General features: G+C 44.0%; 1 protein-coding gene across 1 annotated transcript in view; it reads right to left on the bottom strand.

Annotated features, from left to right (window-relative positions):
• LOC111966132 (E3 ubiquitin-protein ligase HUWE1-like) overlaps positions 1 to 15,432 on the bottom strand; it is an 82,609-nt gene that overhangs the window by 24,322 nt on the left and 42,855 nt on the right. Inside the window, 4 exon segments of the mRNA XM_070444585.1 lie at positions 1,082 to 1,165; positions 1,168 to 1,268; positions 2,165 to 2,347; positions 2,804 to 3,015. Of these exon segments, the coding sequence (XP_070300686.1) occupies positions 1,082 to 1,165; positions 1,168 to 1,268; positions 2,165 to 2,347; positions 2,804 to 3,015 (580 nt within the window).

The raw sequence follows: 15,432 nt of genomic DNA on the forward strand, positions 1-15,432 counted from the left end.
GCTGGCCATGCAGAACACTGGCATTCCTGGACTTGCGGAAATCACACACAGAACAAGCAGTAAGGCTGGTGGCATTGTCATGCTGGAGGGTCATGTCAGGATGAGCCTGCGGAAGGGTACCACATGAGGGAGAGGATGTCTTCACCTATATCGCACAGCGTTGAGTTTGACTGTAATGACAACAAGCTCAGTCCGATGATGTGGTGACACACTGCCCCAGACCTCCACCTCCAAAATCGATCCCGCTCCAGAGTATAGGCTTGGTGTAAACGCTCATTCCTTCGACGATAAACACAAATCCGACCATCACCTCTGGTGAGACAAAACCGCGACTCGTCAGTGAAGGGCACTTTTTGCCAGTAATGTCTGATCTAGCGACGGTGGGTTAGTGCCCATAGGCAACGTTGTTGCCGGTGATGTCTGGTGAGGATCTGCCTTACAACAGGCCTACAAGCCCTCAGTCCAGCCTCTCTCAGTCTATTGTGGACAGTCTGAGCAATGATGAAGGGATTGTGCATTCTTGGTGTAACTCAGGCAGTTGTTGTTCCTGTACCTGTTCCGCAGGTGTGATGTTCGGAGTACCACATCCTGTGCAGGTTTTGTTACACGTGGTCTGCCAACTGCGAGGACGATCAGCTGTCCGTCCTGTCTCCCTGTAGCTCTGTCTTAGGCGTCTCACAATACAGACATTGCAATTTATTGCTTTACCCACATCTGCAGTCCTCATGTCTCCTTGCAGCATGCCTAAGCCACGTTCACGCAGATGAGCAGGGACCCTGGGCATCTTCTTTTGGTGTTTTTCAGAGTTAGTAGAAAGGCTTCTTTAGTGTCCTAAGTTTTCATAACTGTGACTTAATTGCCTACCCGTCCGAAAGCTGTTCGTGTCTTAACGACCGTTCCACAGGTGCATCTTCATTAATTGTTTATGGTTCATTGAACAAGCATGAGAAACAGTGTTTAAACCCTTTACAATGAAGACTGTGAAGTTATTTGGATTTTTACGAATTATATTTTAAAGACAGGTCCTTTTTTTGCTGAGTTTATACACACACACACACACACATATATACGAACGTATCACCTGTGGTACCTTGTGTGGTGCTGTTTGAGTCCCTGGCGGCTCCCACAGTGTCGTGCTCAGCCTTGTTCTTGCTGGATCCCCCTTTCCTCCAAACAGGCTGCTGGGCTGGTTGACGATACGGGACAGAGTCTCCAGGGGTTTCAGAGCTGCATTCACCGTGTTGGCCATGTTAGGGGTTGGAGGCGCGCTGTGTTAAGAAGCAGTGCGGCTTGGTTGGGTTGTGCTTCGGAGGACGCATGACTTTCGACCTTCGTCTCTCCCGAGCCCGTACGGGAGTTGTAGCGATGAGACAAGATAGTAATTACTAGCGATTGGATACCACGAAAATCGGGGAGAAAAGGGGATAAAAATAAAATAAAAAATATAAAAAAAACCTAGCTAGCTAGGCTAATTGAGGCTAGCCTACATAACGTTACTGCACTTCTACCCAACCTACAGCTAAAAGCAACAACTCCGTTCGGATTATAAATAGCAGCCCACCGGTTGGCTTTTGGTTGTTGTAATCTTCTCATTTCACATTCAATACAGTCATTTTAATTCCATCTTCCATTGATTAGATAACTCCTACTTGCTTGCCACACAAGCAGCCATGCAATGTTCTCTCTCTCTATCGGTGGGAGGAGCAAGGAACAGAGCACATTAAGGTTTGTAGGCCTATCACAAGTAAAGTTACACAAGTAAAGTAAAGTTACCAATTAAGTCTTCATTTCAAATGATCACTTTTACACGCAAGACAGAAAAGCCCGCTCCATGTGCGCACTGCAATTGTTTGAGAACAATAACCTTTTCTTATATGTGACTCCTCCGAGAGAATGTGAATCCTCCGAGAGAGGGTGAGTGTGAATCCTCCGAGAGAGGGTGAGTGTGAATCCTCCGAGAGAGGGTGAGTGTGAATCCTCCGAGAGAGGGTGAAGTGTGAATCCTCCGAGAGAGGGTGAGTGTGAATCCTCCGAGAGAGGGTGAGTGTGAATCCTCCGAGAGAGGGTGAGTGTGAATCCTCCGAGAGAGGGTGAATGTGAATCATCCGAGAGGGTGAATGTGAAACCTGCGTGAGGGGTTTGAGAGCATCAGAGGTGTGTGTACCTGGACAGGTCGAGGCTGTGTGGTACTCTAGCCAGGTCGTTAACCAGTCCCTTCTTGAGGAAGAGACGTATGATGTTGTTCATGCCGTTGTGCTGCGTCTTGGCTGCTGCCGTGCTGTAGAAGCTAGAGGTGGACGGACACGACTCCATGATGGTGCTGATGATACACATCACTGCCTGGAGCCTGGGAGGGGGGGTCAGTAAATCTTTATTATAAACTGCATAATAAAGTTGAAGCATTAACTGGCTCTGATGGCTATATTAGTACATAACAGTGATATCTATTAGGGTTGGGCTGTATACAGATGTTCATACCGTCATACCGTTTCTGTACCATACCAGGGTATACGGTATTACCAGAAGTGTWCACAAGAGGMACTATTTCTATATCGATATAAAAAAATGTACGCACAAAACAATTTTAGGCAACAGGGATCTTGATCCAGGAGGGGATTGATTGTCTCTGCTGTAGCTACTTAGCTAGCAAGTTAGCAAACCAAATGCATAGCTRGAGCCCTGACCTGGATATCATTTATTTTACACGTCTTAAGACTTCTTACAGTTATACTTAACTGATTGCTATAAGCAGTGGCATAGCACGCACCGCCGCAAGGTTGACACACACAATTCTCACACACACCTGGCGTGTTTCTCCGTGCCCTCTGCCATGGCCAGCGCCCGGCTGAGTGCGGCCTTCACCTCGTTGACCAGAGCCACCTGCGCGTCGGTGCCTGTGCCGGCGGCTGCCAAGCTGGCCAGGAACAGACGTGCCAGGGCAGGGGTGTCCTTATCCTCAGAGCTCTGGGTGTGGGGCAGCAGGTGGTCCAGCACGAAGGCTAAGACACTACAGTCCTGCAGGGGGGGAGAGAGAAAGCAAAGTGAGTCAGGAGGACAAGTATTATACCCAACAAATATAGAACGGTGCAGCACAGGGAGAGAGAAAAGTAGAGTTGGAYCGCTGGGTGGTCCAGCACAAAGGCCAGGAGAGGACTAGAGTCGGGACAATACTGAGGAACTTACTGGACAAACGTATACATAATGCCAGTCAGCGCAACAATAGCCTTTGATTGAAGCTCAATGTTAAATTCACATCTCCCTAACATTATATCTAAGACAACATGACACCAATGTCGTAGACGCTCCCTGCCCTCGTCATTAGCCATTGGGCTGTTACCGAGAACCACATACCCGGACGTTTAACAGGGTCAATAGCATGAAGAAAAAAGACAATGTCTTGCCCCGACCTAGCTCACTATCTAGGTGTCAGATAAGAACGAGAATACAGGGTCCATAAAGTGACGATTAGACTTGCCACCTTTCGGACTGAATAAGTTTGTAGGGGCAAAAGTTAATGAATGTATAATTTATCACTCTCACATGCTTATTTCYGTCCATTAAGAACTAACAACGTTTAACCTTCTGTAGCATTTCTGACAACGCTAACATCTTAGCGACCTACAGGAGCACTAATCAGTCAGCACTAGTAGGCAGGTTGCTTAGGATTCAAACAATCTCAAACAGACTTATAGGGAGGAGGTCAGAGACCTGGCCGTGTGGTACCAGGACAACAACCTGTCCCTCAACGTGATCAAGACAAAGGAGATTATGGACTACAGGAAAAAGAGGACCGAGTACCCCCCCATTCTCATCGACGGGGTTGAGTGGAGCAAGTTGAGCTTCAAGTTCCTTGGTGGCCACATCACCAACAAACTAACATGGTCCAAGCACACCAAGACAGTCGYGAAGAAGGCACAACAAAACCTATTCCCCTCAGGAGACTGAAAAGATTTGGCATGGGTCCTCAGATCATCAAAAGGTTCTACAGCTGCACCATCGATAGCATCCCGACTGGTTGCATCACTGCCTGGTATGGCAACTGCTCGGCCACCGACAGCAAGGCACTAGAGGGTAGTGCGATTAGCCCAGTACATCACTGGGGCCAAGCTTCYTGCCATCCAGGACCTCTATACCAGGCAGTGGTCAGAGGAAGGCCCTAAAAATTGTCAAAGACTCCAGCCACCCTAGTCATAGACTGTTCTCCYCGCTACCACACGGCAAGCGGTACCAGAGCGCCAAATCTAGGTCCAAGAGGCTTCTAAACAGCTTCTACCCTCAAGCCACAAGACTCCTGAACATCTAGTCAAATGGCTACCCAGACTATTCGCATTGCTCCCATTCCCGACACCACTGCCACACTCTGTTGTCATCTAGGCATAGTCACTTTACCTCTACCTACATGTACATACTACCTCAACTAACTGRCACCCCCCTGTATATATTGTTATTTTTTACTGCTGCTCTTTAATTACTTGTTACTTTTATCTGTATTTCTTGAAACTGCAATGTCGGTTAGGGGCTCGTAAGTAAGCATTTCACTGTAAGGTCTACACCGGTTAAATTCGGCCCACGTGACTGATTAGATTTATTCATACTCTTCAGTGGAATAATGGAATTCACAGTGTCCTGCTACTACATAAATAAAAATACAGYAGCAGTCAAMAWTTTTAGAACAYCTACTCATTCAAGGGTTTTTCTTTATCTTGACTATTTTCTACATTGTAGAATAATAGTGAAGACATCAAAACTATGAAATAACACATAAGGAATCATGTAGCACCCAAAAAAGTGTTAAATCAAAATATATTTTATATTTGAGATTCTTCATAGTAGCCCCCCTTTGCCTTGACAGCTTTGCACACTTCTGTGGTATCCTCAGATAGAGAATAAAGGGTTAAAAGGGTTATAAGGATGGTCTTAAAAAAGTTCTCCTTTTGTGGCAACTAAATATTAATTAAATTAGATAAGAGATTGTCATCGTAGCCCCTTGCCATGGACAGCTTTTATCACTAAAGCCTCTGTATCTCTCAGTAGCAATTGCACCTGGAATGCTATTCCAACAGTCTTGAAGGAGTTCCCACATATGCTGAGCACTTATTGGCTGCTTATCCTTCACTCTGCGGTCCAACTCATGCCAAACCATCTCAAATTGGGTTTAGGTCAGGTGATTGTGGAGGCCAGGTCATCCATTACTCTCCTTTTTGGTCAGATAGCCAAAAAGGCACCTAAAGACTCCATGAGAAACAAGATTCACCGGTCTGATGACACCAGGATAAAACTCTTCAGCCTGAATATCACAATGTCACGTCTGGAGGAAACCTGGCACCATCCCTATGGTGAAGCATGGTGGTGGCAGCATCATGCTGTGGGGATGTTTTTCAGCAGCAGGGACTGGGAGACTAGTCAGTACCGAGGGAAAGATGAACGGAGCAAAGTACAGAGAGATGTGTGATGAAAACCTGCTCCAGAGCGCTCAGGACCTCAGACTGGGGCGAAGGTTCATCTTCCAACAGGACAACGACCCTAAGCACACAGCCAAGACAACGCAGGAGTGGCTTCGAGACAAGTCTCTGAATGTCCTTGAGTGGCCCAGCCAGAGCCCAGACTTGAACCCGATCTAACATCTCTGAAGAGACCTGAAAATAACTGTGCAGCGACGCTCCTCATTCAACCTGACAGAGCTTGAGAGGATCTGCAGAGAAGAATAGGAGAAACTTCCCAAATACAGGTGCCAAGCTTGTAGCGTCATACCCAAAAAGACTCGAGGCTGTAATCGCTGCCAAAGGTGCGTGAACAAAGTACTGAGTAAAGGGTCTGAGTATTTATGTAAATGTGATCCGTTTTTTTTATACATTTGAAAAATAATCTAGAAACATGTTTTTCCTTTGTCATTATGGGGTATTATGTGGAGATTAAATTGTTTGTTTACCTAATCAATGTTAGAATAAGGTTGTAACGTCACAAAATGTGGAAAAGGTGTAGGGGTCTGAACACTTTCCGAATTAACATTATGTATGCACGTCTCATTAGGCTGTATGTATTTTTAGATACAGGCCTAGTGTAAATGTATTATAGTGTCAATCTATTACAAATAGAAATACACATTTTAGACTAAATATACATTTGACAGAGCACAGCAATCGATAAAACAAGTGGTTCTGAGCTGATGTCAGCATTACACAGGTAAGCTAATGATGAAAGAAAACAGGAATGCAGACAGGCTGTAAAGACCTCGATATCTATATGAGTGACTGTGTACAACACCACCACCTGCTGTTATGTTGGACACCTACGGACCAAAAAAACATGTTATGAAATATTGACATGTATTGCCAAAATAAAGGTTTAAGGAAATACAGGCAGACACCACATCACTACAAGACAAAACAGCTTACTCAATCTTGTAAGTAGCAAAGCTTTTGGTGTGTGAAAAAGCCAACACTTTACATTGTATGCAGTACAAAYTSACATTATTGTGGGAGCACCTCCGCTAAGAGTTTGAATTAGGCTATTTGAGAAGGTTTGAATCCACAATCAACCTGCCTACACAAGTTGTTTGAAGTACAATGGACCAACATAGCTACTGTACAAGATCAAAGTGTGATGAAAAACCTTGGTAGAGCATGGGTGGAGTAGGCATTGTGGTGCTCATGTGAATTTGCATTCTGTTTCGTGTTCAAGTAAAGGCTACGGCAACACAGGGATGGGAAGAGTTGAACAGGAGTTTGTGAACGCATTTTCAAGTACTGAAAGCAGGGTTTCCCCAACTCGAGCCTCAGGATCCCACCGGCTGCACGTTTTGGTTTTTGCCCTTGCATCTACACAGCTGATAATATAATGACCTAATCATCCAGCTCCGATCACTTGAATCAGCTGTGTAGTGTTAGGTAAAAAAACAAAACGTGCATCTCTGGGGGTCCCGAGGACAGAGTTGGGGAAACTTCAAGCTTTGATCCCTTTGGGTTCTTAATGCTAAATGTATTACAGTAGTAAAAATCTCAATACAAATAGACTTCGAAAAATTTAAGTTTTGTCCAGGCGAACCAACCCACCTCCTTGATGAGCTCAGACTGTCCGGCCGTGTAGCAGTAGGATGCTATGAGGGTGGCGATGCCCACRTAGGACCTGACCAGCTCTGCCAGGAGACGCAGGATGGTGGAGGTGGGCATCAGGGGCTTGGAGGCCTTAGCCTTGGCCCCCTTACCCTCCTCTGAGCTGGCTCCGTTCTCACCCTCCACCTCCTTCTTCTCCTCACGCATCTCCTCTGGAGTAGAGGCTGGGGAGAGGAGATGAGAGGGAAATGTACGGAGGGGATAAAGAAGAGAGGAGTTGGGATAAAGTAGAGGCAGAGAGGTTGTTAGAAGACATTTTTAAGGATGCAGTCGTGACAAAATCCTTTTTCATACATTTTGTGTAAACACACTATATTGTATATTTTCATCCTAAAATGTAATCAAACAAAAGGAAGAAGTGTAAGGATGTAAATGTAGTCAATACCAGTAGAGGCTGGAGGTGAAGAGCAGGGAGGGAGTGCCTCACCTTCTCCCTGGGGCGTGCCAGACTGAGAGGAGTCAGCCACAGCACCATCAGCAGTAAACACCTGGGCCTGAGAGAACGAGGAGAGATGGAGAAAATATTATTTACAATATCTAGACTAATACAGCAGTTTTCAAAACATACATATTAATATGTTTCCATTGATAATACTCACTCTTGGGCCCTGTTCAGTCGGTGGGAAAACATTTTGAAACGGAGAGGTATAACCTAAACTTCCAATAAGAACACTTCTGTTTTCTGTTGCAAAACGTTTCGCTAGTGTATCCACTACTGAAACAGGACCATGGCCAGAAGGACTCTCACAAACAGCCAGCCAGCCACTTACGTTGATGTGGAAAGCGGACTGTGAGTCGAAGTCACTGCCCTGTCTGGTGAGTCTGTACTGCTGGTAGACATCATCGTCCTGGAGGATCTGACACAGGTCCTGCCCCCCGGGCACCRCCACAGCAGGCTCCTCTGGACGCTCAGCTACACAAGAGACACACAGGAAGTTAGCCCACAGAACCTTTCACTTTACACACGTGTAGCAGGAACACCTGCTGCTTCCATTACATAGACTGACCAGGTGAAAGCTATGATCTCTTATTGATGTCACTTGTTAAATCCACTTCAATCAGTGTAGATGAAGGGGAGGAGACAGGTTAAAGAAGGATTTTTAAGCCTTGAGACAATTGAGACATGGATAGTGTATTTGTGTCATTCAKAGGGTGAATTGGCAAGACAGAAGCTTTAAGTGCATTTGAACAGGGTGTGGAGGTAGGTGGCAGAAGCACCGGTTTGTGGCAAGAACTGCAACACTGCTGTGTTTTTCACGCCCAACAGTTTCTCGTGTGTATCAAGAACGATCAACTTGACACAAGCTGTTCTGAGGGCAAGGGGGGGGGTGCAACTCAATATTAGGAAGGTGCTCTTAATGTTTTGTACACTCGGTGTACGGCTTGCTGTCTCAATCCATTGATGTCTTTTCATTCCTCACATCCTCTCTCCTCCCCTCCTTCTCCTAATGCATTGGAGATTAAGAACCGAGGGGAGGGGCCTTGTTCAATATAGTGAAGGAGGCGAGGACATAGGACGCAAGGTACCGAGGAAACACAAATTGGGATAGGGTGCTTGTGTGAGGGTCTTACCCTCTTCAGGTGCGTGGTAGGCGGCCAGGGCGTTGAGCATGTCATAGATGACCTCTTTGATGGTGTCAGGGATGGGGGGCAGCGGAGACAGCTTGAGGGGGGTGGTCTTCACCAGCTGCACCGCGTTGGGCCCCTTGATACGCAGGTTCTCAAACTCATCATCTGACGCTAAGCAGAGTGAGAAAAAGATGCCAACACTTAAAGCAACCACACACACACACTGTCACATTAAGTCACACTGTAAAATAGGGGCACTAGCTGAGAGCTATAGGTGCAAGCGGATAGTTTACTGGCCACAGGTCTGTCAGATGTATTCAGAAGTAGTTTCAGAAAGATTTGGTCACCACACCACACTGTTTTGCATGGTCCTTTGAACCGGATAGACCTGTGGACATTCAACTATCCAGACTCCTATCAGAGTGTTTTAACGTACCCGTACCAGCTCCGCGGGGTGCAGGTAGGGCGATCCGGACGCAGCTGTTGGCCGTGTCTGCGAAGCAGTCTGGGTTCCGGCAGGCGGCCGGGCCCAGAACGCGCAGGATGTAGTTAATCTCTCTGGAGCCCAGAGAGCCTGATACCACACCTGACGTGGTGCTGCCCGCCCCACTGGTCACTGCTGACCGCACCACCTAGAAGTCAGACAGACACTAAGTGCAAATTACAAATGGCTATAGTGCACTACATTTTAACACTGACTGGGGGTTTGTCAACAGTCTAAAGTTTGCTCCTCTAAGTTTCTCCTTGCCCTCAGCTGCACTGATCAGAAAACTGAAAATATCATCAAATAGTTGAAATAGGTGAAAGTGTTCCAGTACCTTCTCCATGGTGTGGCGTAGAGTGGCGGGGTCCTCAATGATGTGTCTGAATAGCAGGGTGACGAGCGGCGTGAAGCCGTTGAACCCCGACCCCTGCGTCAGCCCCAAGATCATCCTGGTACTCTTCAGCTCAGCAAACATCATGGCGTAGTGGTGGGTTCTCGTCAGGCGCAGGCACAGCCTGAAGAATAATTATAAATTACACACAGTCCAATTGATGACAGTTCTTCCAGTACAATTTATATATAGATGTATTTAATGTTACGTTTTGCAGTTGTGACTCAAATGATGCCATTTTATGACTGACGCAAACCAATTTCCCATTACTGATCAGTAAAATAAAACTACTACATTTGATTTGTACAGCACTTTCATGACACTTTTTAGTGTGCAACAAGTACTTAGAGTAGTAAAATAGAAAAAGTAGACAGCCAGCATGACCTGGGCCGGGTGGGTCTGGCCCCCTGGGTTCAAAATATTTTGCCTAAGGAGCTCCATTTGTGGCATCGAGCACATTCTAAATGCCTTGATTCCATCCGAAATACACAGCAAAATGATTGAATACCAGGAAAATGTAGTTGTGGTATTATGTAGAAAGAGATTACTTTATAATTGAAATCACTGATAATGTATGAACAAGTAAAATAACATTACTTAAAAAAAATATATATATAAATTATTTATTTTTATTTTTTAAACAATTAATCTTCAAGATTGAAGTCTTATTTACAGTTTTACTACAAGAAATGAATTCCCACAACATTGGATGCGCTCAGTTGGCTTGAGAAGTATCCATACTGTCATACCAGGATATTTGGTAATACCGGCAYTGAACAGAAGGACCGCTATTTTCACTGAACCTTTGTAATCAGTAGGTTAGCAATGCTAACAAATAGATSTAAAATCCTATAGAGAATGCTAAMKAAATGCTAACGAGCGCATTGCTAACATGTTATACAGTCTCTGACCTAGATTATTTGCAGGACTGACATCCCAGCTGAAAGTTATAGAAGTAGCTCAAAAACACTACACAGTTTGCTGCATGCACAAAATAAATATTAGACAGCAAGGCACTTGATCAAGGAGGGGATTCTCCGCTGTTACCATGCGAAACTTGATTATGGAAGAGGGTAACCACTTAGGTAACAAGCTAATAAATTAGCAAATCAAATGCACAACTGCAGAGCATTTAGCACATTTTAGACAGTTAAGTTATAAGATATCTAGCTGGCAAACATTTAGGTCTGGATTCCATACTACTCCACAACAAGGCTCCGATCTCTCATTGTTGTGTGCTTGTAAAGGCCACGTGACTGGGGACTACCAGTAAGGTTAGTAATAACATTTTTAAATTAACTCGATATTCCTTATCTTCTAAAGTAATGTACAAGTTGACTGCAGGTATTTACTTAAAAAGTAGCTACAAATATCCAAATTTATAAAAATAGATCATCAAACAAAGTATAAACAATAATGACAGTATTGAAAAACCCTCCTTTGGCAATTTCCAAATACCCCTGTATATGGTATACTGCCCAAGCCTAGTTCCAAGTCCACAACAATGCTTAAACCAAATCAGGAAACCACTTTTGAGGTCTGGGAAATATCTGTATAAATGTTGATTTTTGGGTGTAGTTCCCCTTTAATCCCAGTGTGCTCCTAGCAAGAGGCTGTTGTTTAGCTGTGTTTTTGTAGCACACGTGATGGGAGTTGGCAAAACAAATACCCACTGGAATGATGAAAACAATCACGATATCATTCTGAAAGGTAAGCATAGGCTACTTTGTAGTTAACGTTTAATTGAGAAGGTTTTTGAGAAAGCCTTTCCAACTATAAGAAGGCGTTTCATGAGCATCATGGCTAATGGCAACACAAAGAGGTAGACGAACACACCGCGTACACAGAGAAGGGGCATTTGTGTTGCCTCTTCAGAAAGTTGCAGGAAATAAAAGATAACTGATGCATTCAGTTCATATCTTATGATAAACTTGGGCAAATGTATACATTTAGTTGATTCCCTACTAAGGTCAATAAAAATAGTTTTTTTATATAGTTGAATTCCGCTTTAATGCCTGGATTCCAGAATGAGGCTCTCTACTACCTATTCTTCCTGCAGTGATGATTCACCATCTTCATCTAATGTTTTCATAATTTATCTGTAGATAATCGGCAAAATGCCATAGGCCTACTAGTAGCAAATTAGGGAACCAAATGAACAGCTCTCTCACCGATACGATTTGGTAGGCTACACTGACTGACGAGACTCGCTCACTTTAGCATCACTGTCTGGCAAGTCCAGACATCCTAGGAAAGGAAACCCTTCGGTTTCCTTGTTCAGATGTGATACCATGTACATATAACCACATTGTATGATTTATGAATGGCAAAGGGATATAGAAGATGGACTTTATTCAGTCAGTTCTACACCTTGTATAAGTTGGTCAACACTTGCTGTTCAGCTGTAAGCCCAGTAAATAGCCTATTATGCATAACAACACCACGTGGCCAGCTATGTGAAACACCAGAAAGAAAACAAATGGAATGTTCCAAAAAACAATTTGGCCAAATTGTGGATTACGGACTCATCGTAACCACTTACATTACATCGGAAATGCAAATTCCCACTCCCTCCATGTAAAGAAATTTGACTGCAACCAAATACAGTGCACACAAATTGCACTGGCAGGCAGGACAGACAGCAGACTGCGTTTCTTTGTCATCGCTTGCTTTGTGACTGACAGGCACCTATCAAATCAAATTTATTTATAAAGCCCTTCTTACATCAGCTGATATCTCAAAGTGCTGTACAGAAACCCAGCCTAAAAACCCAAACAGCAAGCAATGCAGGTGTAGAAGCACGGTGACTAGGAAAAACTCCCTAGAAAGGCCAGAACCTAGGAAGAAACCTAGACAGGAACCAGGCTATGAGGGGTGGCCAGTCCTCTTCTTGCTGTGCCAGGTGGAGATTATAACAGAACATGGCCAAGATGTTCAAATGTTCATAGATGACCAGCAGGGTCAAATAATAATAATCACAGTGGTTGTCGAGGGTGCAACAGGTCAGCACCWATCCTATCAATAGATCGCTAGAAGATCCATATCGTTCCTTCCAGCGAGAGAGGGCTCGACAGAAACTTAAATGAAAAGTAGCCTAGCTAATATGAATATGAAGTGGACAAAGTAGTCAGCTGAAAATTTGTCCAACAAGCTGATTAGGCAAGACTAATGGAAAACACTGCATTTCCATAAGATTCAAGACTTAAGAGAGAACAAAATAAAAGTAGGAACCTTAGTGTGGCGTGGAGGGTGTCTGGGTCCACGGGGACACTTATCATGGATACACAGGCTCTGATGAGCACCGTGGTCATGTCCTCTGTCAGGCCCTGCACAACGATGGCTCCTCCTGCCCCGGTGCGTTCAGACGTGGGGTCCAGGGGGGCTGCGGGAGGGGGGGCAGCAGGAGCAGAGGGACCAGAGAAGGACTCCTTTAGTTGAGGGGAAGTGTTGTCATCTTTAGGAGCACTCATCTCCACGGCTACTGGTGCAGAGTCTGAAAGAGAGAGGGGAGGATTTGACTATGGTATTCAACTAAAGTAACAGTATACATACATTTATACATTTTTCATCTAAACAAAGTGTGCTTTGTGACAATAGCAATGTCTAATAAAAGGTCAACACTTCACACTTTGCTTATAAACACTGGAGTTGCGCATATTTCTTCCAAAGCTATAAATCTACAGTGCCTTCAGGAAGTATTCACACCCTTTCTACATTTTGTTGTTACAAATTGGGATTAAAATGGCTTCAAATCTTCTTTTTTTCCCCCGATCTACACAAAATACTCTGTCAAAGAGAAAGAAAAAGTATAACAAAACATTTTTAAACAAATATATCTTGTTAGATAAGTATTCAACACCTTGAGTCAATACATGTTAGAATCACCTTTGACAGCAATTACAGCTATGAGTCTTTTTGGGTAAGTCTAAGAGCTTTGCAAACCTGGATTGTACAATATTTGCTCATTCTTTTTCAACTCTTCAAGCTCTGTAAAGTTGGTTGTTGATCATTACTAGACAGCAATTTTTAAGTCTTGCCATAGATTTTCAAGCTGATTTAAGTCAAAACTGTAACTAGGCCACTCAGGAACATTCAATGTCGTCTCAGTAAGCAACTCCAGTGTATATTTGGCCTTGTGCTTTAGGTTATTGTCCTGCTGAAAAGGTACATTTGTCTTCAAGTGTCTGTTGGAAAGCAGACATTTGTATTTTGCCTGTGCTCAGCACTATTCCATTTATTTTTTATCAATATAAAAAACTCCCTAGTCCTTGCCGATGACGAGCACATCCATAACATGATGCAGCTACCACCGTGCTTGAAAATATTTAAAAAAAAGTGGTACTCAGTGATCTGTTTGCCCCAAACATATTTGTATTCAAAACATAAAATACATTTCTTTGACAATTTTTTTGGCAGTTTAGTGCTTAATTACAAATAAAAAACACGTATTGCAATATTTTTATTCTGTACAGGCTTACTTTTTCACTCTAATTTAGGATGGTATTGTGGAGTAACAACAATGTTGTTGATCCATCCTCAGTTTTCTCACAGCCATTAATCTCTAACTGTTTTAAAATCACCATTGGCCTTATTGTGAAATCCCTGAGCAGTTTCCTTCCTCTCGGGCAACGGAGTTAGGAAGGACACCTGCATCTTTGTAGTGACTGGGTGTATTGACACCATCTAAAATGTAGTTAATAACTTCACCATGCTCAAAGGGATATTAAATGTCTGCTTTATTTTTTTTGATACCTATCTACCAATAGTTTCCCTTCTTTGCGAGGCATTGGAAAACCTCCCAGGTTTTTGTGGTTGAATCTGTGTTTGAAATTGATGGCTCGACTGAAGGACCTTACAGATAATTGTATGTGTGGGGTACAGAGATAAGGTAAACATTCAAAAATAATGTTAAAAAAATTCAGAGTGAGTCCATGCAACCCATCATGTGATTTTAGCACATTTTTCCTCCTGAACTTATTTAGGCCATAAAGCGATTGAATACTTAGTGCCCTGACACTTTAGCTTTTCATTAACTTGTAAAAACATAATTCCACTAATATTATGGGGTATTGTGTGTAGGCCATCAAAATGTGGAAAAAGTCAAGGGGTGTGAATAATTTCTGAAGGCACTGTAGAAGGCAGTAGGTCCATTATCTGGGTCTCTCTATCCTATGGCTTGCCCATGTCCCCCTCATCAGTCTCAGGTATCTGTTCGAGGCTATACTAGAACAGTAGCTCCTATCCAGTCATCACCTGGGTCTGTCTGCGTCTCCTCTGCCTTGCCCTTGTCCCCCTCCTCCCTCTCAGAGTCCGTCATGCTGCCAGTTTTGGCAGGTTTAGGAACGCGAGGCACTCTCTGAACCGTCAGCATCACCGGACGACGGTTACCAGTCTCCTCATTCACCTGGAATAGAACAAAGATATACAAGTCAATGGTTTCCCAGACCCAAATTATGCCCATAACTGGACTGATAAGCACTTTCAATGAATACTCTCCATTGAGCACCAGGATTTATTAAAGTATTCCTTAGTCAAAAAAAATCCACTGTCGACTCTGTTCCTTTGAGTGGTCTCTGTATAGAAGAGGCTCCTCACCGGCGAGTTTATTAGGTACACAACTACTTTCACCAGAATGGAGCGCTCCTACGTGGCCGTGGCTTGCTATATAAAGCAGGCAGACAKWGACATTCAGTTACTGTTCGATTGAACATCRCAACGGGCAAAACAAGTGACCTAAAAGACTTGACGCCTGCTATGATCGTCGTTGCCAGGCACGCCGGATCCAGGATCTCAGAAACGACAGCCCTGTGGGATTTTCACGCGCAACATTGTCTAGGGTTTCCCAAGAATGGTGCCACAAACAAAAAACATCCAGT

The sequence above is a fragment of the Salvelinus sp. IW2-2015 genome, linkage group LG7, assembly GCF_002910315.2.
Source record: "Salvelinus sp. IW2-2015 linkage group LG7, ASM291031v2, whole genome shotgun sequence".
Taxonomy (NCBI): Eukaryota; Metazoa; Chordata; class Actinopteri; order Salmoniformes; family Salmonidae; genus Salvelinus; species Salvelinus sp. IW2-2015.